The 27,648-nt window shown below is 46.0% G+C and overlaps 1 protein-coding gene across 1 annotated transcript in view; it reads left to right on the plus strand.

Moving 5' to 3' along the window:
- The window catches only part of vwa8 (von Willebrand factor A domain containing 8), a 489,820-nt gene that overhangs the window by 268,141 nt on the left and 194,031 nt on the right, over positions 1 to 27,648 (plus strand). The window contains exons 23-25 of the mRNA XM_038802772.1: positions 914 to 1,049; positions 12,813 to 12,932; positions 18,174 to 18,379. Of these exons, the coding sequence (XP_038658700.1) occupies positions 914 to 1,049; positions 12,813 to 12,932; positions 18,174 to 18,379 (462 nt within the window). The remainder of the gene's footprint in view (positions 1 to 913; positions 1,050 to 12,812; positions 12,933 to 18,173; positions 18,380 to 27,648) is intronic.

Consider the following 27,648-nt stretch of genomic DNA (forward strand, 5'->3'; position numbering starts at 1 on the left):
CTTGGGATCCACTACCAACCTGATATTCCCAGTCCACCGGCATATTGAAGTCCCCCATGATTATTGTGATATTGCCTTTTTTACATGCTTTCTCTATCTCCTGATTTATTTTCTGCCCCACATCCTAACTACTGCTACTCCTTATGCATAAAATAATTAAGCTAAAAACCATGCAATTCTGGAAAGCCCTAATCGACTGCTTAACAAGGAACTAAGTAGGAGTTGCTATTTTCCTTTATCAGTCATGAGAATGCACCCCTGTGTCCAAGGAATAACGTTAGCTGAGGGCAGTGTGAGGTACTCTAAAATTCCGGGGTTATGGAAAATGAGCAGGGGAGTTGGAATAATTCTCTGTATTTTTTCAAAGAGCCATCACTAAAGCAATGAGCTGACTGGCCTACTTCTGTGCTGCACGAAACTTCCAGCCCATTAAATTATCTACTCAGTTATCAGCCTCCAAGTTGAGCTACAGCAAAATGGACGGCATGGCTTTACATCTAATATTTGCCAACCCTTTATCAGGAATACCTCCCTCCCTGCCCCTCCCAGTCAGAAGTTGCCTTGTCTTTCCATATGGTCACAGGGGAGAGCAAGGACCACACACATCTACGTCAGCAAGTTTTGATTCCCCAATAAGTGGAAACACCTACTCTCCAGCTACCTTATGAAACCTCTTCAAAATTTAAAAAACACCTCTATCAGGCCACCATCAGTCTTTTTTCGAGAGAAAAGAGCTTCAGCCGGCACCCTCTTTTCTGATCATCACAATCTCTCAGTTCTGATACCATCCTGCGATGTTTGGTCAAGGCCTCTCTATTGACACACCAGAATATTATTACTGCCTGTGAAATTCTCTGGTTGTAGTGCTTTTTTGCTGAATGATACATCATGTTTGTTTCCTCCATTTTCCCAGGTGAGGGCTGTTAAATCGGGGCACATTCTAGTCATCGATGAAGCCGACAAGGCACCAACCAATGTCACCTGCATCCTAAAAACATTAGTGGAAAGTGGTGAGATGATTTTATCTGACGGAAGACGCATTGTTGTTGGTAAGCATCAGAACTTCATTGAACATTGAACATGTATGCGACCAGAAACAGCCAATCTTGAATAATTTAAAACCACCAAGTGTATATATTTTATTAATTCACTGTGAACGAAAATTAGTTTCTTCAGTGTAACGCTTATTTCTAAATCAGGCCTTGATCTGTCCCTCTGATCCACTGGCAACTTCTCTTTATTTGTGTCAAAGTTCGCAGATGACACTAAGATGAGTGAGAGAGCAAAATGTGAAGAGGACACAAAGTCTGCAGAGCGATATAGATAGTTTAAATGATTGGGCAAGGGTCTGGCACATGGAGTACAACGTTGGTAAATGTGAGGTCATCCTTTTTGATAGGAATAACAGCAAAATGGATTGTTATTTAAATGGTAAATATTTTTAAGGCAAAGGTAGATGGATTTTTGAACAGTAAAGGAATAAAAGGTTACGGTAAGCAGGCAGGTAAGTGGAACTGAGTCCACAAAAAGATCAGCTGTGATCCTATTGAATGGCAGAGCAAGCTCGAGGAGCCAGATGGCCAACTCCTGCTCCTAGTTCTTATGTTCTTAAAGATGGAGATTATTCGATTATACCTGCTTCTGTTGCTTCTCTATTGCCCAACAGGCTTAACTCTCACTAAAATTCCTACTTTCCCAAACGCTGAAATTGCATCTTGCTGTAGTTTCTCTCCGATCTCATTCCCTTTCCAAGTTCATCTTGTTAATGCAATCCGCCTTACACTCTGAACCTTATTTCCACTAAACTGCTGCCCGCTCCATTTTTCTTCCCGGCTCCTATTTTAACTCAGTAAGAGGTCTTACAACACCAGGTTAAAGTCCAACAGATGTGTTTCAAATCACTAGCTATCGGAGCACTGCTCCTTCCTCAGGTGAATGAAGAGGTAGGTCCCAGAAACATATATATGGACAAAGTCAAAGATGCAAGACGATACTTTGAATGCGAGCATTTGCAGGTAATTAAGTCTTTACAGATTCAGAGAGAGGGCTAATCCCAGGTTAAAGAGGTGTGAATTGTCTCAAGCCAGGACAGTTGGTAGGATTTCGCAAACCCAGGTCAGATGGTGGGAGGGGTGAATGTAATGTGACATGAATCCAAGGCCCCGGTTGAGGCCGTACTCAAGTGAGCGGAACTTGGCTATAAGTTTCTGCTCGGCGATTCTGCGTTGTCGTGCGTCCTCAAGGCCGTCTTGGAGAATGCTTACGCGAGGATCAGAGGCTGAATGCCCTTGACTGCTGAAGTGTTCCCCAACTGGAAGGGAACATCCCTGTCTGGCGATTGTTGCGCAATGTCCGTTCATCCGTTGTCACAACGCCTGCATGGTCTTGCCAATGTACCGCAGATCTTTGGGTAAGCATTCTCCAAGGCAGCCTTCAGAACGCGTGACAACGCGGAATCACCGTGCAGAAACTTTTGCCAGGTTCCACACACATCAGTCCGGCCTCAACCGGAACCTTGGATTCATGTTGCATTACATTCATCCCCACCATCTGGCCTGGGCATGCGAAATCCTACCAACTGTCCTGGTTTGAGTCTTTGTCCCCCTTTCAGGCAGTGAGTTCCAGATCTCCATAAACCTCTGGGTGAAAGAAATCACTGAACAAGTCCTCTCTAATTACCAATTACTTTAAATCTATACTCCCAGTTATTGACAGAGAAATACGGATGACACAAAGAGTCTACAGAGGGTTATAGACAGTTTGAATTTGATTTATTGTCACATGTACCGAGTTACAATGAAAAGTATTGTTCTTTCCATATTTCTATGTTTCTAAGTTTGTGGAGGGTATAATGTGGGAGACATAACTGGAGGGAATTGGGATAAAGATAACAGAGCAATAGATGAGGGTTTCAGCTGCAGATAAGATATGTCAAGGCCAAAGTCAGGTTCCGCTTACAGTCCAGACAGATCGTTCTATGCACGAACAAACATAAGACATACGATAAACACACAATGTAAATACATAGACACAGAACCGGGTGAAGCATACGGAGTGTCGTAGTACTCAGTCGAGTACTATTTGTGTGGCGAGAACAGTTCTGTCCTTAAGAGGGTCATTCAGGAGTCTCGTAACAGCAGCGAAGAAGCTGTTTTTGAACCTGTTAGTGCGTGTTCTCAGATTTTTGTATTTCCTGCCCGATGGAGGAGGTTGGAAGAGCGAATAACCCGGGTGGGAGGGGTCTTTGAGCATGCTGCCCGGTTTCCCAAGGCAGCAGAAGGTGTTGACAAAGTCAATGGATGGGAAGCGGTTTTGTGTGTTGAGCTGAGCTGTGTTCACGACTCTCTATAGTTTCTCACGGTCTTGGGCCGAGCAGTTGCCATACCAGGCTGCGATGCAGCCAGATAGATGCTTTCTATAGTGCTCCTGTAAAAATTGGTAAGAGTAGTATTGGCGTGCCAAATGTTCTCAGTTTCCTGAGGAGGTATGGGTGCTGTTGGTCATAGCATTGACGTGGGTGGACAGGACAGATTGTTGGTGATGTGCACACCTAGGAATTTGAAGCTGTCAACCATCTCCACCTCAGTACCATTGATGCAGCCAGGGATGTGTACGATATTCCGCTTCCCGAAATCAATGACCAGCTCTTTAGTTTTTCTGACGTTGAGGGAGAGATTGTTGTCGTTTCACCATGCCACTCGGTTATCTATCTCTCTCCTGTAGTCTGACTTATTGTTGTTCGAGATCCGACCCACTACGGTTGTGTCATCAGCAAACTTGTAGATGGATTTGGAGCCAAATTTTGCCACACAGTTGTGTGTGTATAGGGAGTATAGTAGGGGGCGAAGTACGCAGCCTTGAGGAGCTCCGGTATTGAGGACTATCGTGGAGAAGGTGTTGTTGTTTATTCTTACTGATCGTGGTCTATGGGTCAGGAAGTCGAGGATCCAGTTGCAGAGGGAGGAGCCAAGTCCTAGGTTGGAGTTTTAGTATGAACTTGACTGGAATTATGGTGTTTAAGGCGGAGCTGTAGTTAACAAATAGGAGTCTGACATAGGAGTCCTTGTTGTTGAGATGCTGCAGGGATGAGTGTGGAGCCAGGGAGATGGGGTCTGTTGCGGACTGGTTGTGGCGGTATGCAAATTGCAGTGGATCAAGACATTCTGGGAGCATGAAGTTGATAAGTTGCATGACAAACCTCTCGAAGCACTGAAAATGATTGATGTCAAGGCCACTGGACAGTAGTCATTGAGGCACGTTGCCTGGTTCTTATTTAGCACATGTTAGGTGAATGGGTAGAAACTTGGCAGATGGAATATAATGTGGAAAAATATGAAGTAATGCACTTTGGTAGGAAGAATAAAGCAGCTGAATTTGATTAAAATTAGGAAACACTGCAGAAAGCTGCAGTACAGAGGGATTTGTGGGTCCTCTTGCATAATTAATGGAGTAATCGGTGTTTCTCTGGATAGGTGTCTTTGTTATCTAGTTGTTCGAGGGTAGAGTGCAGGGCCATGGAGATGGCGTCTGCTGTGGACCTGTTGCAACGGTAGGCGAACTGTAGTGCGTCAAGGCAATACGGGAGGCTGGAGTTGATTCGTGCCATGACTAATCTATCGAAGCATTTCATGATGATCGATGCCAGAGCCAGTGGACGATTGTCATTAAGGCACGCTGCTTGACTTTTTTTTGGTACAGGGATGATGGTCGTCTTCTTGAAGCAGATAGGGACCTCAGATTGTTGTAAAGAGAGGTTGAAGATGTCTGCGAATACCCCCGCCAGCTAATCTGCGCAAGACTTGAGTGCTCGTCCGGGTACCCCATCCGAGCCAGTGGCTTTCCGTGGGTTGACCTTCGAGAAGGCTGCTCTGACGTCTGCAGTGGTGACCTCATATACAAGTTCATCCGTGGCTTTTGGGGTGGAGGGCTCGCTCTCGCTGACCTCTTGCTCAAAGCGGGCATAGAATGTGTGGAGCTCATCAGGGAGGGGTGCGTTGGAGCCGACGATTTTACATGCCTTCATCTTGTAGTCTGTTATGTCTTGCAGACCTTGCCATAGACAGCGGGGATCCGTGTGGCTAGCCTGGGATTCGAACTTGGTCCGGTACTGCCTTTTGGCATCTTTGATGGATTTCTTTAGATCATATCTGGCTTTCTTGTAGAGGTCAGGGTCGCCTGACTTGAACGCCTCAGACCTAGACTTCAGGAAGCAGTGGATATCCCTGTTCATCCAGGGTTTCCAATGGCAAGTCATGTTGCAGCTGTATAGAACCTTAGTTAGGCCGCAATTGGAGTATAGTGTTCAATTCTGGTCACCACGCTACCAGAAGGATGTGGAGCTTTGTGGAGGGTGCAGAAGAGATTTACCAGGATGTTGCCTGGTATGGATGGCATTAGCTATGAGGAGCGGTTGAATAAACTCGGTTTGTTCTCACTGGAACGACAGAGGTTGAGGGGCGACCTGATAGACGTCGTCAAAATTATGAGGGGCATAGACAGAGTGGATAGTCAGAGGCTTTTTCCCAGGGTAGAGGGGTCAATTACTAGGGGGCATAGGTTTAAGGTGTGAGGGGCAAGGTTTAGAGGAGATGTACGAGGCAAGTTTTTTTACACAGAGGGTAGTGGATGCCTGGAACTCACTGCCAGAGGAGATGGTGGAAGCAAGGATGATAGTGACATTTAAGGGGCATCTTGATAAATACATGGATGGGAATAGAGGGATATGGACCCAGGAAGTGTAGAAGTTTTTAGTTTAGACGGGCAGCAGGGTTGGCACAGGCTTGGAGGGCCGATGGGACTGTTCCTGTGCTGTACTTTTCTTTGTTCTAGTCACAATTCACCCTCCCACCTAATTTGATATCATCTGCAAACTTTGAGATGTTACATTTTGTTTCCACATCCAAATCATTAATAAAGATTGTGAATATCAGGGGTCCCAGCACCGATCCATGTGGTACTCCACTAGTTACTGCCTGCCAATTTGAAAAGGACCCATTAATCCCTACTCTTTGTTTCCTCTCTGCCAACCAGTTTTCTATCCACCTCAGTACATTTCCTCCAATCCCATTTGCTTTAATTTTGCACAATAATTTCTTCTTTTTTTTAATATAAATTTAGATTAGCCAATTATTTTTTCCAATTAAGGGGCAATTTAGCGTGGCCAATCCACCTACTGTGCACATTTTTGGGTTGTGGGGGCGAAACCCACGCAGACACGGGGAGAATGTGCAAACTCCACATGGACAGTGACCCAGAGCCGGGATCGAACCTGGGACCTCAGTGCCGTGAGGCGGTTGTGCTAACCACTAGGCCACCGTGCTCACAATAATTTCTTATGTGGGACTTTGTCAAACGCCTTCTGAAAGTCCAAATATACCACATAGACTGGCTCCCCCTTGTCGACTGCGCTGATTACCTCTTCAAAGAATTTCAACAGATTTGGAATCATGGTTTTCCCTTCATAAATCCATGCTGACTCTGACTGACCCTTCCACTGCTTTGTAAATGTTCCGCTGTAAAGTCCTTGATAATGAATTCAAGCATTTTCCCCACTACCAATGTTAGGCTTACTGGTTTATAATTCCCTGCTTTCTCTCTACCTCCCTTTTTGAATATCGGAGTGACATGAGCTACCCTCCAATCTGCAGGGACAGTTCCAGAGTCTATAGAATCCTGGAAGATGACCACAAATGCATCCACTATTTCCAGAGACAGCTCCTTAAGCACTCTGGGATGCAGATTCTCAGGCCCTGGGGATTTATCCGCCTTCAATCCCATCAATTTTCCCAGCACCATTTCTGTACTCATGTTGATTTCCCTCAGTTCTTCGCTCTCACTAAATCTTTTATTCTCCAACATTTCTGGGATCTGATTTGTGTCCTCATTTGTGAAGACAGAACCGAAGTATATATTCAATTGCTCAGCCATTTCTCTGTCATTTTTTATGCATTCCCCTGTTACTGTCTGTATGGGGCGTACATTTCTCTTTACCAATCTGTTTCTCTCCACATATCTGTAGAAATTCTTAGTGTCAGTCTTTATGTTCCCTGTGAGCTTCCTTTCGTGGTCAGCACCACAACCAACAGGCCTGAGAGAAGAACACTCCCTGCACAGCAGTAGGCAAGCAACTCTCATCAATGTGTACACCCTTACCATGACCAATCCTGATCAAAGATAAATCCTATGATGACCTCCGCTCTTTGATTGCTACTGTGCCAAAATCAGACAAGCTATTCATTCTGGGTGACATCATCGCAAGAATTGGTGCAGGCGTGGGAAGATATCACCAGCAAAAACAGGGCTGACAGTTGTAACAGAAGTGATCGCTTCCTGTTGATGATATGTGATGAGCCTGAGCCCTCAATCAGCAACATTGTTTGCACCGTCCTAACCGCAACAAGATGCCATGGATGCACCCCGTTCCATGCATTGACATTGAACCAACTATGGACAAGTAGGGTTTGCATGTAACAAAAACCATGTGAGACATTGACTGCTGGGCTGACCACCGTCTTATCATTTCAAAGTTAAATGTCAAGATCTATTCTGGTTGAGGCCTCCAGGGCATTAAAGTCGAGAAGTGTCTCAAATCTTAAACAGATCATGAAGGAATCTCTCTTAGAGAAACTCAAAAGTCACCTGTGTGCAGTGAAAATGGAACTCGCCTCATTGAGAATATAGTGTACTCCACTGTCTAGAGACCCTTGGCCCCATATGTATCAAGATGGGTCCGCTGAAAAATAATGAGGTAATTCAGAAACTGCTGGATGAGAAATCTTACCTCTAGAGGGTTTACCTTGACAAGAAGCCATCACTATTCAAGCACGATGCCGACCAAAACATCCGCAGGACTGCCCAGTGCAAGCTGAGAGAGATGGAAGACACTTGGCTAAATAAGGAAGCAAAAAAATTTCAATTATATAGAGACTACAAAATCTGACTATGGGCTACTGGTCCATCACCAGTCCACCAGCATCAGGGACCAGGGTTCGATTCCAGCCTTGTGTGACTGTCTGTGGGGAGTTTCCACATTTTCCTGTGTCTGCATGGGTTTGCTCCCGGGGCTTGTGCCAATGTTGGAGAGCTGTCTCACAGACTAGTTAAGCAACAGCCTGATACAGTCATACTCACAGAATCATAACTTACAAACAATGTCCCAAACATCACTATCACCATTCTGAATTCTCTCTCAGTGTACCCGAACAGGAGTGTGGCGACTAAGGAATTTTCACAGTAACTTCATTGCAGTGTTAATGTAAGCCTACTTGTGACACTAAAGATTGTTCTTTAACAAAATTATTTGGGAATTGGGCATCTATCGTGATTAGGAACATGGAACTATCAATGGACCAGCCAAGTCTACATGTATCTGTCCCATGGTCTTCCTGGCCACTCTCACAAGTGTAGGGAGCCTGAAGGAGGGCGCTTCTGGTTCTCTTGGCATAAGAGTGACCAATCCTCTTTACCAATCCTCAGTTTCCAAGTTTGGCCCGGGCACCAGACATAGCTCCTCTTCTAATGCCGACCGTGGGCATTGGGAGGCGACTTGAGACAATTGTGTTGGCTATTTGCGTCCCAGGGTGGTGCTTGAGAGAGTATTCGTAGGCTGCCAGTAGCAAGGCCCAACATTGGATTAGGGTGGAAGCGATTGGAGGAATTGCCCTCCCTCTTTGCAAAGGCCAAACAAAGTAGTAGTCTGTCGTCCGTCACTATCACAAAATGTCAGCCGTAGACACACTGGGGGAGTTTTTTTTTACATCGAAGATAACTGCCAAACAGCCCTCCTTGATTTGTGACTCGAAGCGCTCTGCATCCATAAGGGTGCCAATAATGCAAGAGGACTGTTCCCACTCTATAGGGTTTTATTTTCTTGAAGATTTAATCTTGTGGCGCCTGCCATGACCCCTTTGTAATGATATAGGCAAGCTTGTGAAGGGTTCATTATTACATATCTGTGTAATTCAAACACTAGATGGCACCACCAGTTCTCACTATGTAAATCAGACCTCAAGGAATGCTGGGTCGTTAGCAAAGGAGAAAGCCTGAGAACAGCAAGAGGAGTAGATTAGAGAGAGTTAACATGAGGATATTATTAGTGACTATTAGATTATTGATTACTGCTAGACAGATTCAATATTACTGTAGATCTGTAGCGTGTGCAAACTTATTTAATTAAATATTATCCAATAAATTACTTTTGTTTCAATCCAATGATTCGTGGATTCTTTGTCATCAACTCAATGGACCATTCTGGAACAAAAGACAAAGAACGACATATTACCACCAAGGGTAATATAACATGGTACCAGTCTGTCTACCGTAACTAGTTATATAGATTAGTGAGGATCTAGTTGGAAAACCTAATACGCAATTCGCATTTCGAAGTGCCAACCTGTTCATCAAAGAATCCAGGGCTGATGAACAAAGCTCCACGAGTCCGGATCACCGGTAAACTTGTTAACTGGAGAGTGTTCAAGCAGCAGTTTAAATTGTTTTTGGATGTTTCAGATTTAAATAAAGCAAGTAAAGCGCATAAAATAGCTCTGCTTCTAACAATGGCTGGCCCACAAACCATCGAAATATATAACTCTTTTCAATTTGCGGCGATTCAAGATAAAACCAAATTTGAAGTAACCAAAGAAAAGTTTGATTTTCATTACAAAATTTAGGCAAATTAAACTTTTGAGTGTTTTATTTTCAAAAGAAGAATGCAAAACAAAGGTGAATCAATTGATTGCTTTGTAACTGATCTCACACTTGTAACTTATCTGTGTTAAATGCTTCAATAATCAGGGATCAAATTGTCTTCAGTATAATCGATGAAAAGCGCAGGGAACGCTGAGACAGAAAGATCTCACGCTTAAAAACGCGATTGAAATGTACCGTTTACATCAATTATCCAAAAGTCAGTATAATGAATTTTTTCTCCGAGAAAAGGGTGCGAAAATGAACTTTGAGATAGAATGTGTTAAGGCAGTGTCACAGATGAAGAAAATGCACGTTCGGACGGCAGCCATCTTGTGCACACGCATTCTAAACCTACACATGGGCACTTCGCTAAAAGATGCGAGGTGGACAAAGACCGATCTGCGCAAAGAAGTTTGGTGCACAGCCACTTCGCTGCTCAGTGCAGATCCACTCTCAAATTTAAATCTTCGAATTTAAATTCAAAACAGATGAAAGTTAGAAGTGTTGATACAAAGGATGAAGGTTTTCAAGAAAATTTTGCCAATGGTTTAGATGCTTATTCTTTGGAAGACTCGTTCTTTGTTGGCATCATTGAGAAGTATGATAGAACCACAGAAGTCGCATCACCTCTCAAGATGGTTCACTCCATCGACACTGGTATGGAATGGAACACAGTATGCAAGTTAATAATTCTCCAATCAATTTTAAGTTTGATACTGGCGCTTGAGTCAATTTGCTCAATAGTCTTGAATTCTCAAAGCTGTGATTCTTTGTCATCAACCCAATGGCCAATGGACCCTTCTGGATCAAAAGGTAAAGAACAACGATACATTACCCCCAAGGGTATTAGAACACCCTTCTGGTCTTTTTTAGCAGCAAGTGTAGGGGTGACAATAGAGAGGCCACGTTTGGGATGAACTTCCCATAATAATTCATCGGTCCCAGGAAGGATTTCAGTTCTGTTGTATTTCATGGTACAGGTGCTTCCTTAATGGCTTTGACCTTGTTTTCCACGGGGTATCGGCCTTTTTTAATTGGAGAGCTGGTTTCTTTAAAGGCTGCTGGGAATCTCATTCTTGCTCCTTGTCACCAATGTGATAACTCCTGCTAGGCCAAGCTAAGCAAACCAAGGGTATATTGTAGACCAGTCGTGTTCAATGTTGGGGTTGCAGACGGGTATTGGGAGCGTCGCGGAGCCATGCATCGCGGTGTTCCCAATCGTAGGAATTAATGCGCAGCAGTCGGCTTTTAAAAATACCGGCTGTGACTGGAGTTTAAAAATGACGGCCGCCAACTGCTTTCAGAATGCTGGCCATGTTGTGCATTCGTGCTCGCTCTCCAATGCGCAGACCCAGAGCCCAGCGAGAAACATCTCCTCCTCCTGATGTCAGTGCGCTGGTCCAGGAGAATTTTTTTTTTCAATTCAATGCAGTCTTCCTGCCTGAAGTGATCGCAGAGAGCAAGAGGTGCACCCCGAACACTGACGTCACGTGCTCTGGGCGCATTTGCTATTCCTACATATTGTGAGCAGGAAACAAGCAATAGGACTGAAGAATTTAAAATTGATTGTTTCGTAATAAGGAAGAGAGGGCCAGAGGCACAAACAGGCCAGGATCTCGCAACTAAACCTGCTGGAGAAAGTGGCACAGGAGAATCCACAGAGGACAAAGCAGTGGTGGTGTGAACTGTTCAGGAGAGTCCACGACAGGACAAATCAGTGGTGGTGTGAACTGTTCAGAAGAGTCCACAGCAGAACAAAGAAGTGTTGGTGTGAGCTCCAAGGCCTCTTGTGAACAGCCCATTCAGAAGAAGTTGAAATCCGTCACAAAGCAGTATACAGATGATTTTTTAAGATATGGCTTCATTAATTGTGCCAATGCAAATCAGGATGCGAAGCCCATGTGTGTTATATGCAGGGAAGTACTGGCAAATTAAAGTTTAAAACCCTGAAAACTTCAAAGGCATTTGAAGACTAAGAATGGCCAGTTTGAAGACAAACCTTAATTTTATTCAAAGGATGCAGCGAGAACTTAAATCGTCAGCTGACGCCCTCAGCTGAAATGTTACATTGAATAACAAAGTACAATTAGCCCCTTATGTGGTAGCTTACCATGCAGCTGAAGAGAAAATGCCCCATACTGTAGTAGAGAGATTGATTCTTCCTGCAGCAATAGACATAGTTCGCATGGTGTGAGATGAGAGGTTAGCTGAAAAAGTGAAATGCATCCCAGTTAGGGATAACACAGTGGCTCGCCGAATTTATCGTATTGCTGAGAATTTAGAAGCCCAGCTTATTTCTCGTTTGAAATCAGCACAGGATTTCTCAAAACAACTGGATGAAAGTACAGATATTTCAGATTGTGCATCCGTGCTAATTTTAGTCAGGTATGTTTGGCACAATGAATTTGTTGAAGATTTGCTGTGCTACCTGTTATTACCAACCCGACAGGCGCAGAGATTTTTGAAGCGTATAATAGTTATGTGGTTGGAAAGTGCGGGCTTGACTGGGTTCATTACACAATCAATGGAGCAGCCAACATGACTGGGAAAAACAGCGGAGTTATAATAAGGATTAAGGAGGCAGCTGGTCAGGACATTGTTTGGAATCATTGTTTCATTCACCATAAGGCATTGGCATTGAAAGGAATTCCATCCGATCTTGAAGTGGTGTTGAAAGGAATTGTGAAAGTCGTGAATTTCATTAAACACAGCGAACTCAATACCAGACTTTTTGAGACTTTGTGTTCCAAGCAATTATTATTCCACAAATAAGTACGTTGGCTGTCAAGGGATTGGGTGCTAGTCAGAGTTTATGAACTGAGGTATCAAATCCACGCTTTCGTCCTCAAGAATTCGTCCCTGCTGGCTGATTGTTTGCTGCTGAAACTTGGATGCTAACTATGTCTTACCTTCCAGACATCTTTTCAATTTTAAATGAACTGAACCTCAAATTACAGGGAAAGGATGAAGATTGTTTTTGGCCTTTATGGCTTTACAGTTTCATCTAATAAAGTTTGTGTTTTTTTTTAAAAAAAAGTAGAATGGATGTTGTGTCAAAGACAGAAATTCTACTAAATTATGCAATCCTGTGCAGAATAATGTGACATTACATGCTGATATTTCAGATCCCGCCAGTGCAGAAGAAAGACCAAATGTGATTGTCGTTCATCCAGATTTCCGAATGATTGTCCTGGCTAACAGGCCAGGATTTCCCTTTTTGGGTAACGATTTCTTTGGTGCTCTCGGTAAGTTATGTGACTCATCCTTTCATTTAGAGTTTCTTTAGTATGTGTGATTTAAAGAAACAGCCACATTTTGTTTTCTCAATGTATGTAGTCATTCAGATGGTAGTATCAGTTCTGGAAGCAGGAGTTATTTATTTTGTTTCCATACACTTGTAAGCAATTTCTGTGTTTCTTACTTGGTTTTTAGTCTGATCTCATGAAACCTTAAAGGAGTCACCTTTTACAAATGCCATCAAAGTGCAAAATGTGGAATTGTTTTAGAAGCTAACTTTTTCAAGAAATGTGCTTCCTCCATCTTTTCAGGCAGTGCATTCCAGATCTGGATAACTTGCTGTGCAAAATTATTTCTCCTCATTACCCTGTTGGTTCTATTGCAAATTCTCTTAGACCTGTTTCCTGTCATTACTGGTTCTCCCACCAATATAAACTGTTTCTCTCCTTCTGCTTTATGATGTTGAACTCTTCAACTAAATTCCCTATTTAAATTTTTTGTTATAAGTAGGTCAATCTCAGCTTCTCCAGTCTCTCCACATTAATGAATTCCCACAGCCTTGGTATCATTCTGCTAAATCTCCTCTGTGCCCGCTTGAGTTGACACACTTTCCAACATGCGGCACGGTGGCACAGTGGTTAGCATTGCTGCCTCACAACGCCAGGGAACCGGCTTCAATTCTGGCCTTGGTTGACTGTGCGGTGTTTGTGTGTTTTCCCCGTGTCTGCATGGAGACCAAATGGACTATTCAAATATTTGCTGAAAACTCAAAATTAGGTGAGAATATAAGTTGTGAGGAAGATTCAATGAGGCTTCAGATGGACTTGACAGGGCCAGTGAAAGGGAAATAATATAGCAGATGGAATGTAAGAGTGAAGTTAACCACTTAGGTAGCAAAAGCAGAAGGACAGAATATTTTACACATGGTAAGAGGTTGACAATTGTTGGTGTCTACAGGGACCTGGGTGTCTTGGTTCTTGACTCACTAAAAACCAGCATCCAGCTGCAACAATTAGGAATGATGTGGAGATGCCGGCGTTGGACTGGGGTGAGCACAGTAAGAAGTCTTACAACACCAGGTTAAAGTCCAACAGGTTTGTTTCAAACACGAGCTTTCGGAGCACGGCTCCTTCTTCAGGTGAATGGAAAGGCTTGTTCCAGAAATGTTTATATAGACACAGTCAGAGATGCCCCGGAATGCGAGCACCTGCAGGCAATCAAATCATCAAAGATGCAGCGAGAGAGGTAACTCCAGGTTAAAGAGGTGTGAATTGTCCCAAGCCAGTTCAGTCGGTAGGCCTCTGCAAGTCCAGGCTTGTTGGTGGGGGCCGAATGTAATGCGACATGAATCCCAGATCCCGGTTGAGTCCGCATTCATGCGTGCGGAACTTAGCTATAAGTTTTTGCTCAGCAATTTTGCGTTGTCGCGTCTCCTGAAGGCCTCCTTGTAGAATGCTGACCCGGAGATCAGAGGCTGAATGTCCTTGACTGCTGAAGTGTTCCCCAACTGGTAGGGAACAGTCCTGCCTGTTGATAGTCGCACGATGCCCGTTTATTCGTTGTCGCAGTGTCTGCATGGTCTCGCCAATGTACCACGCTTCGGGACATCCTTTCCTGCAGCGTATGAGGTAGACTACATTGGTCGAGTCGCACGAGTATGCGCCGCGTACCTGGTGGGTGGTGTTTCCACGTGTAATGGTGGTGTCCATGTCGATGATCTGGCATGTCTAGAGACATGCCAGATCATCGACATGGACACCACCATTACACGTGGAAACACCACCCACCAGGTACGCGGCGCATACTCGTGCGACTCGACCAATGTCGTCTACCTCATACGCTGCAGGAAAGGATGTCCCGAAGCGTGGTACATTGGCGAGACCATGCAGACACTGCGACAACGAATAAACGGGCATCGTGCGACTATCAACAGGCAGGACTGTTCCCTTCCAGTTGGGGAACACTTCAGCAGTCAAGGACATTCAGCCTCTGATCTCCGGGTCAGCATTCTACAAGGAGGCCTTCAGGAGACGCGACAACGCAAAATTGCTGAGCAAAAACTTATAGCTAAGTTCCGCACGCATGAATGCGGACTCAACCGGGATCTGGGATTCATGTCGCATTACATTCGGCCCCCACCAACAAGCCTGGACTTGCAGAGGCCTACCGACTGAACTGGCTTGGGACAATTCACACCTCTTTAACCTGGAGTTACCTCTCTCTCTGCATCTTTGATGATTTGATTGCCTGCAGGTGCTCGCATTCCGGGGCATCTCTGACTGTGTCTATATAAACATTTCTGGAACAAGCCTTTCCATTCACCTGAAGAAGGAGCCGTGCTCCGAAAGCTCGTGTTTGAAACAAACCTGTTGGACTTTAACCTGGTGTTGTAAGACTTCTTACTGTGCAACAATTAGGAAGGCAATGGTATGTAGACCTTGATCACGAGCGGATTTGATTACAGAAGTAAAGATACCTTAGTGCAAGTGTATAGAGCCTTGATGAGACTGCACATGGAGTATTGTGTACCGTTTTGATCTCCTTATCTAAGAAAAGGATACACTTTCCACAGAGTGAGTACAACAGCGATTCACCCCTGGGGTGGCACAGTTGTCTGAGGAGGAGAGATCGAGGAATAAAAACAGAAAATGCTGAATAAACTCAGCAGGTCTGGTAGCATCTATGGAGAGAGTTAATATTTCAAGTCTGTATGACCCTTCTGCAGAACTGAAGAGTGATGGAAATGTGGTGCATTATATACTGGGGCGGGGGGGAGGGGGGGGGTGGCAGAATGGAGAGCCAATGATGGGTCAAAGCTGAGGGGAGATTGACAGAGATGTCATGGACATTAGGAAAGGGGTTGTTCAGTTTTGCTCCCACTGAGCAACTGACCTTTACTCTTCTGTCACCAGATTCTGCTATCCCACCTTTGCCACAATTAACACTGTTCAGTCCCTAATGGCACCATTAACAGCCCCTTTGAGTCATGTTCATGGCATCTTTGTCAATCTCTCCTCAGCTCCGACCTATCGTTGACTTTCCATTCTTCCCCACCCCCCTCTCCATCACATTTCTATCCTTTTTCAGTTCTGTAGAAGGGTCGTATGGACTTACCCCTTATTCTTAGGCTGTGACCCCTAGTTATGGACGTCCCAACATTGGGAACATTCTTCCTGCATTTCACCTGTCCAGTCCTATCAGGATGTTTTATGTTTCTGTGAGATCCCCTCTCATTCTTCTAAACTCCAGTGAGTGCAAACCCACTCAATCCAGTCTTTCTTCATATGTCAGTCCTGCCATTCCGGAAATTATTCCGGTGAACCTTTGCTGGAAACCCTCAATAGCAAGAGTGTCCTTCTTCAATTCAGATCAATGACTTAGTAAAGGGGGGATAGTATAAAATAATCCAAGTTTACTACAGTGTAGTGGGAGGACACAAAGATGCTTTAAAGAGATGTTGATGGGTTGATTGGGCAACCACATGGCAGAATGAGTTTAATTTTGAGAAATGAGAAAACTGGTGGGAAGAATAGAAAAACAAAATAAGCGCTTGAGACTTTACTCAGCTCAGATTCCATCACCCTCACAAGCGTTCAACATTGAAAACGAGATGTTGAGCGCTACACTCCCAGAGGATTTCAGTTCTCTCTGCCTCTTATACACTGCTCCATAAACTGAGTTTTTAAAAATAAACTTGAGTATCCAATTATATTTTTTCCCAATTAAGGGGTAATTTTAATGTGGCCACTCCACCTACCCTGCACGTCTTTTGGCTTGTGGGGGTGAGACCCATGAAGACACGGGGAGAATGTGCAAACTCCAGGGCCGAGATCGAACCTGGGACCTCGGTGTCAGGAGGCAGCAGTGCTAACCACTGCGCTACCTTGCTGCCATAAAGTGACTTAACTGGCTGCCTGAGACCTGCTTTCAAACAGCAGCATTTAAAGTTAGGTAGTTGTAACAAAATATCATTTTTTTTCCTTTCCATTTCCGCTAACGTGGTGAATTCAATAGTTTTAAGACTTGAGTGCAGGTGGCATTGAGAAAGTATTTGATGGCAGTTACTAGGTGTCTGTGCAAAGGAACTGATTTGATAAAAGCAAGGCCCAGTTGTAAACTCTGGATGGTTCAGTGATTATTTTTATATATACCTAATATGGACAACCTCAGTAACATCATCTTAACTACGTACCCTAAATAAGTCCCATTCACAACTGTCAAAACAAAAATATCAATATGGGTGGTAAAACCTATACATTGACTAACAGACCTCTTGGAACCATAAAGTCCTTACAGTGCAGAAGAAGGGCATTTGTCCCATCGAGTCTGCACCGACCCTCTGAAAGAGCACCTTACCTAGGCCCATACCTCTGCCCTATCCCCGTAACCTCACCTAACCTGCACATCTGTGACACTAAGGGGCAACTTAGCATGGCCAATACACCTAACCTGGACTGTGGAGGAAACCGGAAGCCCACGCAGAATCAGGGAGAAAATACAAACTCCACATAGTCAATCACACAAGGTTGGAATCAAACTCAGGTCCCTGGCGCTGTGAGGCAGCAGTGCTAACCACTGTGTCACCATGCCGCCTTCTGAATTAAGACTAATATTTTCAGATCGAGTGCGACCACTCAACCACTCGTACTATCATGGGGGTTTTATATGCCCACTTTGCAGGCAGTGAATTTTTTTACAAATGGTGAAATAATCTGCCATTTTGGAAGCTGTCTTCACTGCCAATTTGATCCTCTAGGGCAGTGCATCTCAAACTATCTGATGTGGCGGACTGGCAGTTTTGAGGTTATAAAATGGTATCTATTGCTACAATGGATACAGTAGAATTGCCCGCAGCCCCTTGTGAATTTCTGTTCAAGTAATCATCTCATGCCTTCTTGAATGCCTCAAATGAACCTGCTTCCAACACACTTCCAAGCAGTGCATTCCAGACCCCAAACACTTGTTGCAAGAAAACGTTTACAGAATAGCCACGTTATAAGATTAATGACGATATGAAATAATATATCAGTGTTATAAGGGTCAGTTTTGGAGGTCATTACCCCGGTGGGGAGCACGGTGAAAGATTGGTGAAATATTGGAGCAGTTCAGTGGGCCAGAGCCCCAAGGAGTGAGACTTCACAGTGGGAGTAGTACCCTCTAAAATGATCCCTCAGAAATGAGGTTTGTACTGGCAGTTGTTATCTTTCAAACATGTGATGTATTATGTTCTTTTCTTCCTTTTTCAACAGGTGATATTTTTAGCTGCAATGCAGTTGACAATCCCAAACCTCGCTCTGAACTGGCCATGCTTCGACAGTATGGTCCTGATGTCCCAGAGCCAGTTCTACAAAAGCTTGTCTCTGCCTTTGGCGAATTGAGAAATATGGCTGATCAAGGAACTATAACCTACCCTTATTCAACAAGGGAGGTTGTTAATATTGTAAAACATCTGCAGGTATGTGAGCTCAGGTATTCACCAAGAGAAGCAGTGGCGTAGTGGTATTGTCACAACTGGTAATCCAGAGACCCAGAGTGATACTCTGGGGGGACCTGGGTTCGAATCCCATCATGGCAGATGGTGAAATTTAAATTCAATAAAAATCTGGAATCAAAAGTCTTATGATGATCACTGTGAATTGTTGTAAAAACCTATCCAGGGAATGAAATCTGTAGTGCTTAGACCTGGTCTGGGCCTACACAGGACTCCAGATCCACAGCAATGTGATAAACGGCCGCCCCCCTCTGGGGTGGGTAATAAATGCTGGCCAGCCAGCGACACCCACATCCCATAACGAATATACAAAAAAGGAAACAGTTTTCCAACCCTGAGACCTTTGTTTTATAACCCATTGTTCATCAGGATAGAAAACAGCCCACCAACCGTCATCCTTCAAATACCTTCACAGTCTTGAATGAAAAAGGCCTGGGCTGACACCCCAGTACACTACCGAGAGAGATGGAGGGGCTGTTTTTTTGGGTGAATCATTAAACTGCTGGATACAACAGACCCCATGGCTTTGTTTAGAAAAAATGCAGGGGAGTTAGCCCCCGTGTACTGGTCAATATTTATCCCTCAATTCAGCTCAAGAGACCATCTGGTCCATAGGATAGAATTCCTTCAATGCAGAAGGAGTCCATTTGGCCCATCGAGTCTGCACCGACTCCCTGAAAGGGCACTTCCCCAGGCCCACTCCCCCACCCTATCACTGTAATCCTGTGGATTGATCATGGCTGATTCGCCTAACCTGAACATCTTTGGACTGTGGGAGGAAACCGGAGCTGGAGGGTGGGAGACAGGTGGGCGGTAAGGCTCTGGAGTACGCCGAAGGACCAGGGAGACTCTAATCCACCCCGCTTCTCATAGGATGAGCTCTGTCAGTCAGCTCACTCCACCACCCCACTCTCAATTCCCTGCCTGCTCTTCCTCCGAGTCTTACTGGCTCTATCCTCTAGTTCTCCCTCAGTTATTTCACCTTCTGACCTATTGCTCTGGTTCCCACACCCCGCCACACTAGTTTAAACCCTCCCATGTGACATCAGCAAAGCTCGCAGACAGGATATTTATGCCTCTCCAGTTTACATGCAACCCGTCCTTGTACGGATCCTATCTGCCCCAGAAGAGATCTTATTGGTCCAGATATCTGAAATCCTCCATCCTACACCAGCTGTTTAGCCACATGTTTAGCTGTACTCTCTTCCTATTTTTAGTCTCACTGGTACATGACACAGGGAGTAATCCTGAGATTACAACCCTTGAGATCCTGTTTTTAACTTTCTCCCTAACTCCCTGAACTCCTTCTGCAGGACATCATCACTCTTCCTGTCTATGTCATTAGTACCAATATATATCACAAACTCTGGCTATTCGCCCTCCCCCTTCAGAATGCCCACTGCCCATTCAGAGACACCCTGGATCCTTGTACCAGGGAGGCAACATACCGTCCTGGAATCTCTTTCATATCCACAGAAGTGCCAGTCTGTGTCCCTGACTATAGAGTCCTGTAGAACTGTTGCTCTCCTGCACTTTGTCCCTCCCTGCTTAAAAACAGAGCCAGCCATGGTGCCACTGCTCTGGCTGGTGTCGCTGTTTTCCCCTGATAGCCCCCCCCCCCCAACCCCCACCCCAAACAGTATCCAAAACGGTATACTTGTTAGAGAGGGGGCAGCCACATGGAATTTCTGTATTGACTACCTGCACCTTGTAGCGGTCACCCATCTGCCTGCACCTTGGGTATAACCACGTCTCTAAAATTCCTATCTATGACACTTTTTGCCATTTGCATGCTCCGAAGTGCATGTAACTGCTGACCCAACCAATCCATGCGGTCTGTGAAGAGCTGCAATTGGATGCATCTTCCTGCAGATGTAGTTGTCCCGACTGCTAGAAACTTCATGGACATCTCACATCTCACAAGTGAAGCATTTTTCTGCTCTAACTGCCATTTCTAGAACAAATTAATAAATTAATTTATAAATGAATACTTGTTAAATTAAAATAAGTTAGTTAACTATATGCTTCCTAGCACTAGATTCCGACTCTAAATGTAAAATGATAAATACAGTAATTGCCTGCCACTGGTTTAGATACCTCTGTACTTAAGATGAAGTAATTAATTAATTAGGTTTAATTAGAATCACAATGTTTTACTTTAAAATTGAGTGCAGATTCCCGACCAACCAATCAGGTCACAGCTTTCCTGTTGCGTCACTTTTTCAGTTTTTTCCCCGTGTGGTCAGTTACTCTGTTTACTGACCGACTGGGACTCCTCCCTCCGACTCTGCCCTCAGTCAGCTGCACTGTCAGTTACTCTGTTTACTGACCGACTGGGACTCCGCCATCCGACCCTGCTCCCAGTCAGCTGCACTGTCAGTTACTCTGTTTACTGACCGACTGGGACTCCGCCATCCGACTCTGCTCCCAGTCAGCTGCACTGTCAGTTACTCTGTTTACTGACCGACTGGGACTCCGCCATCGGACTCTGCTCCCAGTCAGCTGCACTGTCAGTTACTCTGTTTACTGACCGACTGGGACTCCGCCATCCGACCCTGCTCCCAGACTCTGCTCCCAGACAGCTACACTGTCAGTTACTCTGTTTACTGACCGACTGGAACCCCGCCGTCCGACTCTGCTCCCAGACTCTGCCCCCAGTCAGCTACACTGTCAGTTACTCTGTTTACTGACTGACTGGAACTCCTCCCTCCGACCCTGCTCCCAGTCAGCTGCACTGTCAGTTACTCTGTTTACTAACTGACTGGAACTCCTCCCTCCGACCCTGCTCCCAGTCAGCTGCACTGTCAGTTACTCTGTTTACTGACTGACTGGAACTCCTCCCTCCGAATCTGCTCCCAGACAGCTACACTGTCAGTTACTCTGTTTACTGACCGACTGGAACCCCGCCGTCCGACTCTGCTCCTAGTCAGCTGCACTGTCAGTTACTCTGTTTACTGACCGGCTGGAACTCCTCACTCCGACTCTGCTCCCAGTCAGCTGCACTGTCAGTTACTCTGTTTACTGACCGGCTGGAACTCCTCCCTCCGACTCTGCTCCCAGTCAGCTGCACTGTCAGTTACTCTGTTTACTGACTGACTGGAACTCCTCCCTCCGAATCTGCTCCCAGACAGCTACACTGTCAGTTACTCTGTTTACTGACCGACTGGAACCCCGCCGTCCGACTCTGCTCCCAGTCAGCTGCACTGTCAGTTACTCTGTTTACTGACCGGCTGGAACTCCTCCCTCCGACTCTGCTCCCAGTCAGCTGCACTGTCAGTTACTCTGTTTACTGACCGACTGGAACTCCGCCCTCCGACTCTGCTCCCAGTCAGCTACACTGTCAGTTACTCTGTTTACTCACCGGCTGGAACTCCTCCCTCCGACTCTGCTCCCAGTCAGCTTCACTGTCAGTTACTCTGTTTACTGACCGGCTGGAACTCCGCCGTCCGACTCTGCTCCCAATCAGCTGCACTGTCAGTTACTCTGTTTACTCACCGGCTGGAACTCCTCCCTCCGACTCTGCTCCCAGTCAGCTGCACTGTCAGTTACTCTGTTTACTGACCGACTGGAACTCCTCCCTCCGACTCTGCTCCCAGTCAGCTGCACTGTCAGTTACTCTGTTTACTGACCGACTGGAACTCCGCCATCCGACTCTGCTCCCAGTCAGCTGCACTGTCAGTTACTCTGTTTACTGACTGACTGGGACTCCTCCCTCCCACTCTGCTCCCAGTCAGCTGCACTGTCAGTTACTCTGTTTACTGACCGGCTGGAACTCCTCCCTCCGACTCTGCTCCCAGACTCTGCCCCCAGTCAGCTACACTGTCAGTTACTCTGTTTACTGACTGACTGGAACTCCGCCGTCCAACTCTGCTCCAAGTCAGCTGCACTCTTTGTATACTCCCGGCTCCCCTCATGCTCTTCGAGGAGATGTAGGAAATGAAAGGAGCACCTCGCTCCCTCCTCACCTCGCTCCCTCCTCACCTCACTCCCTCCTCACCTCGCTCCCTCCTCACCTCGCTCCCTCCTCACCTCGCTCCCTCCTCACCTCGCTCCCTCCTCCCCTCACTCCCTCCTCACCTCGCTCCCTCCTCACCTCACTCCCTCCTCACCTCGCTCCCTCCTCACCTCGCTCCCTCCTCACCTCGATCCCTCCTCCCCTCGCTCCTTCCTCCCCTCGCTCCCTCCTCACCTCGCTCCCTCCTCACCTCGCTCCCTCCTCACCTCGCTCCCTCCTCACCTCGCTCCCTCCTCACCTCGCTCCCTCCTCACCTCGCTCCCTCCTCACCTCGCTCCCTCCTCATCTTGCTCCCTCCTTACCTCGCTCCCTCCTTACCTCGCTCCCTCCTTACCTCTCTCCCTCCTTACCTCTCTCCCTCCTTACCTCTCTCCCTCCTTACCTCTCTCCCTCCTTACCTCTCTCCCTCCTCACCTTGCTCCCTCCTCACCTCGCTCCCTCCTCACCTCGCTCCCTCCTCACCTCGCTCCCTCCTCACCTCACTCCCTCCTCCCCTCACTCTCTCAGTCACAAAACTCCCACTTGAACACGTGCGTATGGGACATGTCCCTCATCGACTGGGACATGACGTCAAGCCCTTAGCCATGGTCGTCACAGACTGAGCCATGCCTTGGACACCACCAATGACACTGACCACATGCTGTAGGCTTTCCACTGCGGTCACTACCCAAGCAGTGTTGACCTCAGTGCCACGCATTGTTGGTATCATCTCCTGTGCCCATAGCCTTTGGCACTCCTCCAGTCGGCAATGCACTCATTGAAATGTTGTTGATATCCACTCCTGAATCTCAGGGTCATGTCCGAGCATCAGCTCTAGGATAACCTTGTCCAAAGGCTGGGCACCTGACTGGGACTCAGCTGAGTTCTGGGATCCAGTGGACCTCCGACTCCTGATTCCCTTAGATGTTCCTGCCTCCACCTGAGATGCATCAGCAACTGTGCGGTGCTAATCAGATTGTGGCCCAGAGGTTTGTCCACTAATGTCGCCCACCGAGGTGCGTGTTTCTGTGCTGGTGGAAGGTGGGGGTGACAGCTGTGACGCCTCAATGGTGGTCTCCTCCGAGGTGGCCTCTTGGGGGATGACTCCGGATTGCCTGACCCCATCAGATGGAGATCCTGAGAGAGACTGGACATGTGGTCAGTGCGAGGGAAGGATAATTTTGTTTGGCATGAATTTGAGACAGGCCATCTGGGTGACGGGGCAATCGAATCTCAGCTCTGCGGTGCAGACCAACCTCGCTGTTGGTGACTGCTCTCTCCACGGTCAATCCCACGATCTCTGGGGTCCTTTCCTCGTAGGGGGTGAGGAATTGGAGATCTGGTACTCTGTCTCCTGTCTTGGCCCTTTCCCGCTTATTATGGGCTATCTTCTCCCGTGGAGATAAAGAGAGGGCATTCTGAGTTGATTACTTGATGGATCGGAGGCCTATGGCAGGTGGCATGCGTGGGCACCGCAATTTGAAATGAAGGGGTTGTGCTGGTGGGGGTGCTGAGGAACAAGCATGAAGATCGGAGGTGGGGAGGGTGTGAGGTGTCAGCCACTGATTTGGAGGGGTTGTGTTGGGAATTTGAGGGGTGGGAAGCGGTACTGATGCCAGGAGAGAGGGAGCAACCTATCTTTGCAGCTCAGAGGAGGTCGTTGGTCTTCTTCCGACATTGGCCAACAGTCCTCCTGGTCATGCTGCCCGCACTGACAGGCAGCTGCCACTGCTTCTCTGTGCCCTTGCTGCTGGCCCTCAGCTTCCTTTGGGGGAAGAGGATGTCCTGTCTCGCCTCCACAGTATCCAAAGCCTGGCCAAATCGCCAAAGCGAGGAGCACACTGCACACTGCAATGCTTGTGTGTTGACTGGGAGTGAGTAGTGAGGGTGTGTTTAAAGTAGCTCCCCCCTTGTTAGCGGCGAGCTGATGAGGCGCATGTCTGACGAATCAGATGGCGAGACAGCCAGTAATGATGGGAAGCTCCTGGGGGCTCATTCCGGCACTTCAAAGATATGACAAGCAAAGTGGATTATGGGGAACCTGTAGATGTAGTATATCTGGACGTCCAGAGGCATTTGATAAGGTTCCTCGCAGAAGGATAATTCATAAGGTTAGACCGCATGGGATTAGGAGTAATTTATTAGCTTCGATAGAAAACTGCCTGATGGACAGAAGACAGAGAGTCAGGACAAATGGGTCTTTCTCAAGATGGCAGGATGCAATTCGTTGGGTGACACGGTTCGGCCCTTGGGCCCCAGCTATTTGGAATCTATATAAGCGACGTGGATACAGGGATAGACAAATTTGCAGACGACAAAATAGGTGGGACAGTAAATTGCAATGAGGAAATAAGAACCTTACAAATGGATATAGAATGGGAGAGTGAGCCAAAATGTGGCAGATGGAGTTTAACATGGATAAGTGTGAGGTCATGCATTTTGGTCAGAAAAATGGAAAGGCGACATATTATCTAGTTGGGGAGAGATTTCAGGATGCTCCGGTGCAGAGGGATCTGGGGGTCCTCGTTCATGAGGACAGAAAACGAGCATGCAGGTACAGCAGATAATAAAGAAAGCAAATGGAATGTTGGCATTTATAGCTAAAGGAATAAGTATAAAGCTAAGGAAGTGTTGTTGCAACGATACAAGGCATTTATGAGACCACATCTGGAGTATTGTTCACCGTTTTGGTCCCCTTATTTGAGGAAAGATGTAGTGACATTGGAGGCAGTTCAGAGGAGGTTCACTTGGTGGATTCCAGAGAAAAAATGTTTGAAGATATATTGAATAGTTTAGGCCTGTACTCGCTTTGAGTTTAGAAGATGAGGGGAGATTAAATTGAAGTATACAAGATGATAAAGTATACATGGAACTGATGCTTCCTTTTGTGGAGCATTCTGGAACAAGAGGTCATAGTCTTCGGATAAGAGGTTGCAAATTTAAAACGGAGATGTGGAAAAACTACTTCTCCCAAAGGGTTGTGAATCTCTGATCTACGGAATTTTCTATCCCAAAGTGCGGTGGATGTTGGGACATTGAGTAAATTGAGGCAGGAGTCAGACAGATTTTGAATTGATAATGGGTTGGCGGGGTATGGAGAACAGGTAGGACGGTGGAGTTAAGGCCAGGATGAGATCAGCCAAGATCGAATGGTGAGCAGATTCAATGGGCCAAATGACCTAACTCTGCTCCTATATCTTTTTTTCCATGTATTTTATTCCAAAAATGTGTAAAAACAGTAACATACACATCAACACACTCCACAACCCCCACAGTCCATAGTTTGTACAATTTTACCCTTTGTACCCCCCCCCCCCCATCTCCCATGACAAACAGTTCCTCAAACATTGTCATGAACAACCCTCACCATGTCTCGAAGCCCTCGCCGACCCTCTCAACTCAAATTTGATCTTTTCCAATTGGAGAATGTCAGAAAGGTCCCCGTGGCATGTCCGATTTCGATTTCAGCAAGATCCTTTGCCGGGCGATTAGAGAGGCGAAGGTCACAACATCGGCCCCTTCCTCTCTATTGAGCTCCAGTATTTCCAGTACCCCAAAGGTCGCCACCATGGGGTCCGGCCTGACCTCCACCCCACAATTTTAGATAACATCACAAACACCTCTTGCCTGTAACTCTCCAGCTTCTTGAAACCCCAGAAAATGTGCGCATGATTCGCCGGCCCTCGCCCACACTCATTGGCCACCGCTTGAAAGAACCAACTCATCCTCTCCTGGGTCATATGTTCCCTGTGCACCACCTTTAACTGAATCAAGCTTATTCTCACACAGGAGGAGGTTGAATTCACCCCACGCATCGCCTCACACCCCAGCCCATTTTGCTCTTGATCCTCATCACTCTGCTCCTATATCTTGAACTTCTGAAATAAGCGCCGCGATCTCGCCAGCGAGGCTGTCGAGAAAAAACCCAGCCAAACGTGCTCAAAATGACACTTAGAATTGTTTCCGTTAAATGGCGCCTTTAATGTTGTTTTGTTAGGAATAGACCTGTAATTTATAATGTTTTTACAGATTTTGTTTTTAATGCACCTTTTTATACTTAACAAAATCCTTCAGTTTGTCTCCCCAAGCCTCTGTCTCATTTACCTCCTTTAAGACACACCTTAAAAACTACCTCTTTAACAAAGCTTTGGTCACAATATCATATTTTGTTTTATAATTGGTCTGTGAAACATCTGGGGATGTTTTAGATCACCAGGCACATCATTCATAAGACAGTTATATTGTTGTGCAATTAGTAATTCGCATTTCCAGCAATTTGTAGTGCAACTATAGTGCAACATCAGTACAAGTTATTGTTGTCTTAGAACATAAGAACTAGGAGCAGGAGTAGGCCATCTGGCCCCTCGAGCCTGCTCCGCCATTCAATTAGATCATGGCTGATCTTTTGTGGACTCAGCTCCACTTTCCGGCCCGAACACCATAACCCTTAATCCCTTTATTCTTCAAAAAACTATCTATCTTTACCTTAAAAACATGTAATGAAGGAGCCTCAACTGCTTCACTGGGCAAGGAATTCCATAGATTCACAACCCTTTGGGTGAAGAAGTTCCTCCTAAACTCAGTCCTAAATCTACTTCCCCTTATTTTGAGGCTATGCCCCCTAGTTCTGCTGTCACCCGCCAGTGGAAACAACCTGCCCGCATCTATCCTATCTATTCCCTTCATAATTTTAAATGTTTCTATAAGATCCCCCCTCATCCTTCTAAATTCCAACGAGTACACTCCCAGTCTACTCAACCTCTCCTCATAATCCAACCCCTTCAGCTCTGGGATTAACCTAGTGAATCTCCTCTGCACACCCTCCAGCGCCAGTACGTCCTTTCTCAGGTAAGGAGACCAAAACTGAACACAATATTCCAGGTGTGGCCGCACTAACACCTTATATAATTGCAACATAACCTCCCTAGTCTTAAACTCCATCCCTCTAGCAATGAAGGACAAATTCCATTTGCCTTCTTAATCACCTGTTGCACTTGTAAACCAACCTTCTGTGACTCATGCACTAGCACACCCAAGTCTCTCTGAACAGCGGCATGCTTTAATATTTTATCGTTTAAATAATAATCCCGTTTGCTGTTATTCCTACCAAAATGGATAACCTCACATTTGTCAACATTGTATTCCATCTGCCAGACCCGAGCCCATTCACTTAACCTATCCAAATCCCTCTGCAGACTTCCAGTATCCTCTGCACTTTTCGCTTTACCACTCATCTTAG

The sequence above is a fragment of the Scyliorhinus canicula genome, chromosome 7, assembly GCF_902713615.1.
Source record: "Scyliorhinus canicula chromosome 7, sScyCan1.1, whole genome shotgun sequence".
Taxonomy (NCBI): Eukaryota; Metazoa; Chordata; class Chondrichthyes; order Carcharhiniformes; family Scyliorhinidae; genus Scyliorhinus; species Scyliorhinus canicula.